The sequence below is a fragment of the Xiphophorus maculatus genome, chromosome 20 (genome assembly GCF_002775205.1).
Source record: "Xiphophorus maculatus strain JP 163 A chromosome 20, X_maculatus-5.0-male, whole genome shotgun sequence".
In the NCBI taxonomy this organism is placed as follows: domain Eukaryota; kingdom Metazoa; phylum Chordata; class Actinopteri; order Cyprinodontiformes; family Poeciliidae; genus Xiphophorus; species Xiphophorus maculatus.
This window is the reverse complement of record NC_036462.1, coordinates 22,398,660-22,410,200: the sequence shown is the minus strand read 5'-3', so window position 1 is coordinate 22,410,200 and position 11,541 is coordinate 22,398,660. Positions and strand designations below refer to the sequence as shown.

At 43.4% G+C, this 11,541-nt stretch overlaps 1 protein-coding gene across 2 annotated transcripts in view; it reads left to right on the top strand.

The window, feature by feature from the left end:
- The first annotated feature begins 270 nt into the window (after positions 1-270).
- The window catches only part of rassf5 (Ras association domain family member 5), a 34,869-nt gene continuing 23,598 nt past the window's right edge, over positions 271-11,541 (top strand). Inside the window, exon 1 of one of the 2 annotated variants that reach the window (XM_014470724.2) lies at positions 271-1,231. In XM_014470724.2, coding sequence (XP_014326210.1) covers positions 436-1,231 — 796 coding nt within the window. In that variant the 5' untranslated portion in view covers positions 271-435. Of the gene's footprint in view, positions 1,232-9,024; positions 10,016-11,541 lie in introns of those variants that run through there. The other variant, XM_023324733.1, reaches the window with a different exon arrangement.

Sequence of the window (11,541 nt, the reverse complement as noted above, 5' to 3'; positions counted from 1 at the left end):
TAATTTCTTCGGACATTTTTAGACATTATTTGTAGCTTTCCTCTAAAGTTTAAAATGATAAAGTGTTAACTCGGGGAGGACAACTTCTACTTTCAGTATTAGGAAGTAATTCAGTATTTCTGCTTGTTTTGTCTGGGGGTTAAAAGAGGCAAAAGCACAAACCAAATGCTCTAGTAGAGTTGATTTCTCTGAAAGTTTCCTGCTCTCTAGTGAAAACCTCAGCGTGAACCTGTGAGCGAGAGCGCGCTCCCGTCGCTCCGAACTGGGGCGCGCTCCCGGCATTTAATGCAGCTGATCCCCCCGCGTCACTACAACAGATTTGTCACTGGCGGGAGCTGAGTTTACATTCAGCGCACGGACTGAAAACACTCTGCTGCCAAGTACCTACACACTCCCAGCAGCCAAACACACAATCATTACGAGGAGCGCGGCGTAATGGCGTCTGTGAGCGTGGTGGGGCAGCAGCCCGGTCCACACAGACTGGACTCGGAACCGCCGATCCTGCTCTTCAAACTGTCCGGCACCAAGACGAAAATCACGCTGCCGAGGAGGTCGTCCTGGGAGAAGACGATGCTCGCCAGGAGCGGTGCGGAGAGCGGCTCGGACGCTGCTGAAGAGGAGTTGCGAACTCATCCTTTACGGAGTCCAGGACCAGCTGGAGGGAGGATGCCCGCCGGAGGATGCGGTGCCTCAGCCGGCCTCCAAGCGCCACGTAGCCCCACGCAGGATGGAGAGGTGGGCACCTGCGGCAGCGTTGCCCGAGGGATGGCCGGGCACATCACCAATGGCTACATGAGGTGTGACCCAAACCAAAACACGAGTTGTCGCAGGGGGGGATCGCTGAAGGAGCCTGGAGTCTGCGCCATGCCAAGCGGTACGACTAACAGACCGAGAAGAGCACACCGGCACCGGGACGCGTCGCACGGGAGACGGGGCTCCCGGAATGGAGACGGTCACAGCGGACAACAGAGCAATTCCTCCGCGGCCTCGCCGCCCGGAGAGCGCCGCGGGCTGCCGCTGGAGCGGCTCACTCAGGGCAAGACTGGGGTGGTGAAGCTGGCCCGCACCGAGCCTCACCGCAGGGAGGCCTGGTCCATCTTCCCCCGAGAGATGGACCCCCGAGTGAGGGCAGAGAGAGGTGAAGGACACCGGTTCGAGACCAAGCCAGTGAAGCAGGACTGGTGTGACGCCTGCAGCAGACAGATCACAGCGCAGGGACTCAAGTGTCAAAGTAAGTGAAGCTGTTTATAATGACTGAAGACTATTTTAGTTACACGTGGTTCCTGAACATGCATTGTGTGTTGATATTGAAAACAAAAAGTTCTATCTGGTTCAGTATAGGATTATATGAGTGAAGGGCATCCAGGGCAAGATGACAGACTGATTTCTACTGATGTTTGGCGACAGAGGCGGTCCAGATTCGCGTGGGATTAGATTTAAGTTCAATGCTGATTCACATTCTTCTATTAAACATATTACAGCACACAGTTGTGTCTTGCTCTTGTCACAACTTACTCTTATTATTCTGCTGTTATTGTCCACAAAATATGTCTTTGATAGAGCACAAGTGATTTCCAGGAAATTTGCCATTTGAACTTTGCACAGCTCTGATGGTTGAGAAAAGATCGGAATGCGTGGCAATTTATGCTTGAAGCTTGCTCAATAAAAGTTAAGAACATTTGAGAAATGTTGCATATATACATGACCAAACTTGGCCACGTTTTGGCCGTAATGTCTTGTTCCCATCTATTTTAATGTGCTATTTTCAATGTCTTTATGTTTATATTCTCATTCAGACCTTGTGATTTCCATCCATCCATCCATCCATTTTCTGTTCACCCTTTGTCCCTAATGGGGTCGGGAGGGTTGCTGGTGCCCATCTCCAGCTACGTTCCAGGCGAGAGGCGGGGTACACCCTGGACAGGTCGCCAGTCTGTCGCAGGGCAACACAGAGACATACAGGACAAACAACCATGCACACACACACTCACACCTAGGGAGAATTTTAGAGAAACCAATTAACCTGACAGTCATGTTTTTGGACTGTGGGAGGAAGCCGGAGTACCCGGAGAGAACCCACGCATGCACAGGGAGAACATGCAAAACTCCATGCAGAAAGACCCTGGCCGGGAATCGAACCCAGGACCTTCTTGCTGCAAGGCAACAGTGCTACCAACTGCGCCACTGTGCAGCCCCCTTGTGATTTCATTTATTTAAATCCTACATTAAGGATTTATGATTTAAGGAGGAATTATATATACATATAAGTATATGTATAATCTCGTCCAAGCCTAACAACAAATTTAAAGCTCTGATTTCAGCAGTCAAAGCACTTTTTGGGGGCCCCATCTGGGCTGGGGTAGGAGGAGATTCACTGAGCTGCAGCTTAGGTTTTGTGCCTTGGGTCGACTGCTTATACTCAAAAAATGGAGCATGTCGATAAGTGTGTTTTGTATGGATATATCAAATATTACTCCTCAGACTGAACCAGAATCCTTCTGCGTAAATCCCTTTATCTTGTCCAGCCAGCTTTGCCTCCCAGTGTTTCCACTCTCACCAGAAAGAAACTGGAGGACAGAGACTGGAATTCATGTTGCAACAACAAAATGCTGCAAAGCGACGTTTTCTGCAGCTTTGGTTAGCTGCAAGAAAACATCGGGCCTAATGATATGTTGGGGTTTAGTTTTCTGACTGTAATGGACAATCTGAAAGGTGATAGCATTTTAAAAAATAAAAATCACCTTTCATTTTATTTGGACTCCTATTTTCTGAAACAAAGTAACCATTTTTAAGAAATGAATTGAAATGCCAGGAAACCCCCCATCTGATAAATTAACACACATTGATTGTCATTTAAAAACCCACTCTTAAAGGGGGAAACCCTGACTTATTTGACTTGTTTTGTAGAAAGTCAGGTCACCGCTTAATCTCTGTGTGGGACAAAGAAAGGTTTAGCCAGGCTAATTTGACCTGGTCATGACTTTACATGTTTACAGGCAAACACAACGGCCGCTGTTTTGCCGCAAACACTTAACGTAACACCAGCAACCTTTGTGAGCTTCACGCCACCCATGTACTGTATATGTGAATGTCTGTGTGTAAATGTGTGGTTGCTGAGCAAGCATTGTGTCAGCAACTATCTGTGACAGGGAGGCTGCGTCTGCAGAGCAGCGTGGGATAAACCAAACGGTGGACTGATTGAAAATGATGAAAGAAGGGAGTGGAGAAGGGAACAGATAATGAATCAGTGGGAAAAAAAGAAGTTAGATTCTCTGAAAAAGTGTTGCTAACGTGATGGGAATGGAGAGAGACAAAGGATCTGCGAGAGGAGAGACTTAACGTGGATGCGGGATGGAAGAAAAGAGCATGAGTTGGTCCAGCACTGCGGAGCTGTCTGATTTAGTGTGCTATCAGCAGGAGCTCACTGGAGCAAAAGCAGAGATTACTGGAGCATTTACCACACAGAGGGAGACACGGACGGACACACAGTTTCTAAGAACTTCTTTCTTTGTGGATCAAAGAAGTTACAAATCCTTGTAGCAGTATTCACATTTTCTCTGGTTGAAACCGCAAGCTAGAGTGAATTTTATTGGCTGTTTATGACACCGGCACTCTGTTTCAACGCACCTGAGTCAAATCATGAGGCGATTTACAGGACTCTGGATAATTTGACTGGATACTGAGGGGGTAAAAAGTCTGGTTGTGTGTAATTTACTCTCCATAAAAAATACGTCTGTCCTGTGAAGTCCTCAGATCTTTGACAGAGACCAGTGTAGGTCTGGACATTGTTAGAAAATGTGTTGGCGATAATATTGATACATATTATGATGACACTGTTAGTTGCCACATACTCCCATTTTCTCCAATCCTCTCTGTCTCATCTGTGGTTGCATCACTCTGTGATGTTTAGCATTTTTGGCTGTGTCATTAGAGTCTAGTGTGGGCATTACTCAGCTCTATTCACTTGGCTAAATATTGAATTAGCATGTAAAATGCAAGTTAATAACTCCTGGAATACAGTAGCCAACAATTACTGCGCTCCAATCAATAATTTGCTATGGGAATATTGCACATACTGATACAGTGATGGTGAAATATTTGTGATATTTTGTGCTGGCATAGACCATTAGGTAACAAGCCGCATTATTAAGACCAATGAACACAGCAAACAGGTCAGTGATGGTGCGCTGTAGAGATGTTTACAGCTGGATTAGAGCATAAAACAATATCCCAAGGTCTCAACTTCTCAAACAGTGAGTTACTAGTCGTTCACTCAACAAATCTGGGCTTTATGACAGAGTAGCAGGAAGGCAGTGAATTGTTCAAAGTATATTGTTGGGATCTGACACAACATGAAAAAACCTTCACGGGGATGAAAGCTTGTGGAAGGCACAGCAGCCGTGCTTTGTTGCCAGCTGCCAATGAACCTCTGCTTGCTTCTCTGTGATGCTATCAGAGGTGAGAATTCTGCAGAGTCCTGAGGGCAACAGTACAAAGTCGGTCCTTTCGGGGTATGCTCAGAAAAGAAAAGCAAACAAATGTGTCAAAATAGCAGCAGCACACATGGACATATAATTGCCTTTCCTCTACTCCCATCAAATAACAGGGGACGAGAGACGGAGATTTGTAGCTATAAAAATTATTCTGCGTCTTTGTTTTGGTTGCTTTGCTCCGTCGGCACTTCTCGGATTTATCGCCCTCCTTCAGTTTGCTGCAGCCTACTTGCAGATGAAGCCTATAGAAGCTGGTCCCACTGGGACTCCTGTGGCCTTGCCCTCCAGAGGAATCTGTCAGTCTAACGTCTTCGCCCAGTCTTGTCGTCTGACTCCACTGCCGCCTTTCATCTTTGTGGGTTTAGCTTTTTTAGTTTTTATTTTCATTCCTCATCTTGACAGTTAGATGAGAGTGTCACGGGTGATATAGCGTCCCCACTTCAAAAACACAAGACAGGCAGTGAACAAAAAATGTGTTTTAATTTGACTGTAACTGGGCAGAAAATGAAGCATAGCTCACTCAACCCAATAGGTTTAGCGGCCATAATCTGTTGATGAGTCAATAGGCAGGCAGACTTATGCTGAAGAGAAGCTTTTCAACTCTATAAACTGAACAGAACATGAGCAAACTCACAGACCCCAGTCATCAGTCATTGTTTTTTGTGCATTGTTTTTTCTTGCAACAATGCAAGAAAAATTTTTCCACTCAAAGCAATAAGCTATTTCTCTTGGTTTTTAAGCACAGTGGACTCCTGCAGAAATAATCCACCTACTCCCAGAAACTTAAGCTGAAACATCTCGGCGCAGTGCTAGTTAACACATTATTGGCTGGCGTTTGCAAAGCAGCCAATCCAGGAGGGTCATTCATTTTTCTTGGTGCTGGTTGGCTGTGTCTCCCAAGAGCGGAAATAATTAAGGGTGTTGATATTAGCTTTTGTGTAGCACAGAGACGGTTTCCACTGTGCGTATTAATGGATATTAATTTATATTTGGCATCCGAAGTATCAAAATAGGCAGTTATATGTCTTTACAGAAGGTCTTTAATGTACTGGTGGATTTTAGCTATTTGCACACAGTTGTGACGTCTACCTTTGTGAACATTGGGAGTCCATTATATTCTGATGATTTATAGTCATAAAAGTACTAAAATTTGATGTAGAGTTGTATTGAAGTGTATATAATTTTTTTGAAAATTGTTCATTACACCCCAGTTCCATCAGTTGTGTTTTTCATCTCCATTTGGGCCACATTTTGGACTCTTGTGAAATATCAGCTGTTGCCTTGCAGCAAGAAAGTCCTTGGTTTGAATCTTGAGCAGAAACTTTTATGCATGGAGTTTACAGGTGGTCCTAGTCCAAGCATGGGTTCTCTCCAGATATTCCAGCTTCCACCCACTGCCACTGAAATACATTTACATGCTACATTTATGTAGACACTTAGTTGGTGTTTTTTAAAATGCATTAAAAGTCTAATGTTTAATGGTTTGCACACAGCTCATACACATAAAACGTGTAAAAATTCATTAATATAAAAACTCTTTATCTGGATTATTTCATTTAAGATGTCATATTAAATGTCATCTTAAATTTCATTTAACATAAGTGTGTTTCCTTGATTTAATTTGTTGATTCTTGTCATCTCGGAGACTTAAGTGGGAATGGTCTGGGAATGGCAGCCACTATAATCCCAGCTCTGAATGTCTCATGTCTAGGATTAAATCCCAGGAATAGAGTCATTGGGATTACAGTCAGATGTCAGATTAATATGTGATTTAATGTTTTCAGGCTCTCATACTGTTGTAGATCCAGAGCTTTGACTCCTGGTTTTGGTGGTCTCCTTTGTTCGGTCTCATGCTTCTACACAGCTACATTTTAAGCAGTAGCTATTTGAAACCCGTTGGTTAACAACGGGGTTTAGCACCCAAGCGGAAGAGGAAGACATGTAATGATCAGTTATGTCTTAAAACATGCATTAAGAGTTTGTTCGTGGATAATTAAGCATGATTATATATATTTTTCACTAATGTCAGATGGACAATAACCATATTTAACAACATTCCAGACCGCAAAAGTATTTCAAGTGCTTTTCCATCATGGTCACACAGTCTGTGCCTAAAAGAGTTCTTTCTGAACCATTTCATATTTTTCCAGCTGAAAACAGCAGACAGCAAACTTTGTAAGCAATGACCAAAATTATTTCAGTTCACTGCACCAAAATCTACTGCACCAAAACAAATTGAAGCCTCATATTTTTATTAATATTTCCATTATTAGTAAAAAAATATCCCACTGCCACATAGACTTTTGTTAATATGAAGATGTTGATACCTAATGTTTTTTTGTAAGGAAAATTGTATGTTTAGTGTCTTTCAATTAGGATTTTAGTGGAATCACTTCACAACCAACTTAGCCGTATTACAGTTCCGGCTACTAAAACCTGTACGGTTTGCTCTTTTTTTTGCACATTGACCCGGCTAACAATTAGAAAAACTAAATAAGATTGTATTTTTGGGCATCACATGAAAACTCATATTGGTTTTGCATAGTATTGAGTTTAACAGTTAGTTTTGATGCAGACAAATTGGATTTTAAGTTAAATATTCGAGTATGTTCCATTTACCTCACAAGTTGGAACTGAGATCTTGGAATACCGTCACTCCCAGTTTAGCCATTTTCCCTTGCAAATTGAAAAGCCAGTGGAGTTTTGTATTTGTTGTTCACAGTGCAAATAGACAATATGTTACAGCAACTATCAATACCTATTATACATTATCTGAGACATGTTGGAATTTGAAATCATGAAATACATGAAATCTCAAACAACATTCTAAATTTAACATCACCGCATAGGAAGCTCACACACTGCTGCAGATCCTTCATGGTTCTCTGCCTCTTGTATACTTTCCAGATATCTCTTCAGGGAGTTTTCAGTGTGATTTACACACAGTGGGTCTTGAATCAAGAACCTGCTCGACCGTTTCACGCTCAGAAATCCCCACTCGAAGGGAAATATGGGTGGAGGGGAGGTGTTAAAACGGCACGTAACCCTCACGTCTAGAGAAACTGGAAGACAGCACACATTTCAGCCTAAACTTTCCATCAGAGCTAATATGTCTGTCAAAATCAGCTACATGATTATTCTACTGTGTTTTACGTTTGCATTTTTGGTACCTTTACAGTATTCTAGTGCAAAATAAATTATTGCAAAGTGGATGGAAAATGAAAGAAAAATCTGAAAACAAGTAATGTGCATTGATATTCAACCACCTTTTCCTTATGTGCATAAATAAAACCCAGTACAGCTAATTGCCTTCAGATATCAGTCAATTATTGTATACTGTATATTAGTGTGTAGTTTCATCTCAGTATAAATCTAGCTGTTCTGTGAAGGCCTGAGCGAGCCAACAGCATCATGAAGAGGAAGGAACACAGCAGACAGGTCAGGAAAGGGAGTTGTGGAGAAGTTTTCAAGCACTTTTACATTATAAAATTGTGTATCACCCTTTAGGTATCTCGCAGAGATCTGTTCAATCATTTTAAAATGAAAAGATCACGGAACATCTCAAAGCCTGCTGAGAGATTGCTCTCCACCTAAACCTACAGACTTGGCAAGAGGAGCAAAAAATTGCAGATGCATCCTAGAGGTGAATGGTAAATCTGGAGGAGCTGCAGAGATCCTGTTGACAGGACGACTCATGGAGTTCACAAATCTCTTTCTTTATGAGACAGAGGCTAGAAGAAAGCCAGTGCCAGGAGAAGCCGTGTTTACAGATCGTCACAAGCCGCTTTGAAACATGATGGTGGCAGCCGCATGCTGTGGGGATGTTTCTCCTAGAAGTGGCTGGAAACCTGGTCTTTTAGTAGAACCATGACCCTAAACATACAGTCAGAGCTTCATAATGATGTTTTAAAATGGCCTAGTAAAAAAACCTAGATCTAAATCCAATAGCAAATCTGTGGAACGTCTTGAAAATAGCTGTTCAAAGATGGTCTGCATCCAGTCTGACTGACCATTTTGCAAAGAACAGGCTAACACTTCAGTCTCTAGACGAGCAAAGCTGGTCGAGACTTCTATAAAGGGTTGAAAGAAAAAATATTTTTCTTTCCAATTCAATATTAGTCACTCCTTTGTGTATAAGTTCAAGGGGTTAGGACATTTTCTTGAGATCTAAACCATAAGGAAAGCTGCATCTCCAGTGCCGTCTGCATTAAAAAACAGTGGTGACTTTCAATGAAGTTTATTTTTAGGATGCCCTTGGCTGGATACTGTTCGGAGGACTGCAGACCTGTCTTACACCAGAGATAGCACATAAAAAGAATGCATTTCCTCCAGCAGGTACAAATAATTGGACAGCTGCTCCATCGGCGCAAAAACCCACTTCTGACGACCTTGCTTGTGATTATGTAATAATAACCGTGAGTCAAAGCGGTGAGCACATCGTCCTGTTTCTTCTGTTTCAGAAGTAGGACAGGAGAATAACTCCATGTGGCTCTTCTTCTTTCCTCTTCACAGAGCATATTAATAACCGACGGACCGCACGTCATCTCAACCCACACGATGCGTTCGCTTTGCACAGACGAGATATTCCACTGTTGTGGTGCGAAAGAGACTGGCTGACTCACTTCCCCTGAGTGAGGAGACTGAAAAGAGGGATAAGAGACGAGACAGTGTCAGTGATTGCCTCTCTGGAGTCAGAGGAATGGCTGCTGAATAAAAATCGATCACTGACGAAGAGGAAGATGTTTTTGTTGTTGGGAAAAAAAGAGGAGAGAAAGTAGCAGAGGAGCTTCGAGAGGAGTGTTTGGGGGTGTCTGTCTCTTTAAGCTGGCTGGTTGATACTGCAGAGTGTGTGGGTGCTGCAGTAGACACAGAGAGAGGATGAGGGAGCAGTGGCAACAGCAGGACGAGAGAGGAACAAGCCCTCCGGCACAGATTCAGGTCTTAAGTCTCCACGCTCAGGTGTGAGGTGCACCGTTCAAGAGGTGGGAGCATAGGGGACTCTGTGTGGAGAACAGGTGGAGGGGTGGCAGAGCGTGTGGAAAGGGGGCTGTTTATTCGGAGCGTGGCACCGGTGGCAGAGTGGCTCCGCTGGGATGGCAGAGGGGGGCAGCTGGTGGGCTGGCGCTGGGGCAGTCCACAAAGGGACAGGGTCAGCCGGCGACAGGACAGGCGATCCAGCGACGGCTACGCACACCGGACGGTGCCCACCGGATGGTGTCAACATGCTCCATCCATGGCACAGATAGCACCTCTCCGCTCGGGGCAGGAGGAGGGAAAACGGGAGGTTGGGGAAGGGCTGGGGCGAGTCGAACCAGTGGGGAGGACGTTTCTGGGCCAGGTGTCCTTGTGTTTGGAGGAAGTCAAAGGGGATTCAGAAGTGGATGCCGGAAGCGCGTGCTTCGGTCATGTGTCACGGCGGCTGGGCCGGCTGCTGAAGAGGCTGCCCAAGTCTCGCTCCTGGAGCGACGGCTTGAGGATCCTGCGAAGATCATCGTCTAATGGATCCTTGCTTACCAACTCAGGTACGACAACGGCAAATAAAAATCTCCTCACGTTTGTCATGAAGTGAACGGGAATCTGTACTGTGAGGGAAGAGAAAAAGTTGATGAGTAGACAAGTTGAGCTGCGCTGGCCTCAGAGGCCGGCTGTAGGCCAAAATATTTCTGTTTTGTGTCGACCGTTCTGTCCACTATTGAACAGCCATGCCTCGAAACACCGTGTTAGCCTTTGTCTCTAAAACACTATTGACTGATCCATTCCTGTTGCTTTTTGTGTAAGAGAGGATGGTATCTACTCACCACATTCCAGAATCTAATAGATATATAATTGGATCAATAAATATTCACTTATTTAAGAAGTCTGGTAAAATTAGAAATAACTGTTAATTAAATACAATTATGAATAGTTAAGAAATATTTTTTTTGTAAATAAATGTAAAAATTCATATTATACTATTTTTAAACTATTATGTGTTCATACTTATATATTTTATAATTATTTCAGTGTTAGCATCATCATGCGGGGTTAAATTGCAGGAAACCATTTCATGACCCATTTTATGTTTATTTAATATGAAAGGATTTTTTTTTACATTTCTCATATTTAATTATTAAAAAAAATTTGACCAATTTAGTTATTAATTGTAGTACTTAGCAAGTTTATTGAAGTTATCACATAAAAGATCATTCATTTCAATGTGACAGGTTTGGCCTTCCATACTTTTCACCCATCATCAGGGTCCGGCACGCACACTGGTTGGAAACAACCAAGTGAAAAAGGTCAGCTGGCAGCTGCAGTTGCTTTTGCACCTCCAGAAAGTCGCCATCTCACTCAGACGGATCCAAAACACACTTTCAGTTTGAGCCTCTAAAATCCCCCCTAAGTGAATTATGATATTGACTTTGTTCTGTGTGGCAGAAATTTGAGAAAAGATGGAGCCTACCATAAGCTGCGCAGCATCGATTTTTCCCCATGTTTTACCCAAATAAAGGACTGAGCTAATGTGGTTTTTTTTTGTGTTGCTTTTTTTTTTAGAGGGCAATGAATACATGCTGTAACATTAGCCTGAAGTGCGACCGGGGTGAAAAGAGGCAGGGAGCGAATAATGGCTGGATGCTGCAGATTCATTGATTCACTCACAGACAGAATGACACAAATCTTTAAAGCAAAAGATTTAACACACACACTTTGGTGTGTGTGTGTGACCTTCTGTGTGAGTGCGATAAGACCCTGACCAAACATGACTCAGGGAGCACTTCTTCACCAACACTCAACCTGAGTGACGTCATGCTGCAGCCTTCAAAGCCTAAGAAGCAGCTTCAGCAGCGCAGGCTCACTGCAGACTGATAAGGGCTATTTATAGATGGCGTTCCCTGGAAGGAAACCCAGTTAATCCCTTTAAAGAATAAAAACTGGAACAAACTGGACACTTCACTTCTTGAATAGTTTATTCTATTAGGATTTCAGCATATTTAAGTGTTTTCAAACATTTATAAAAGATGTGGCTCAGAAAGTTTAACATCAAGGGGGCGCATGTGGAGAAATTCAA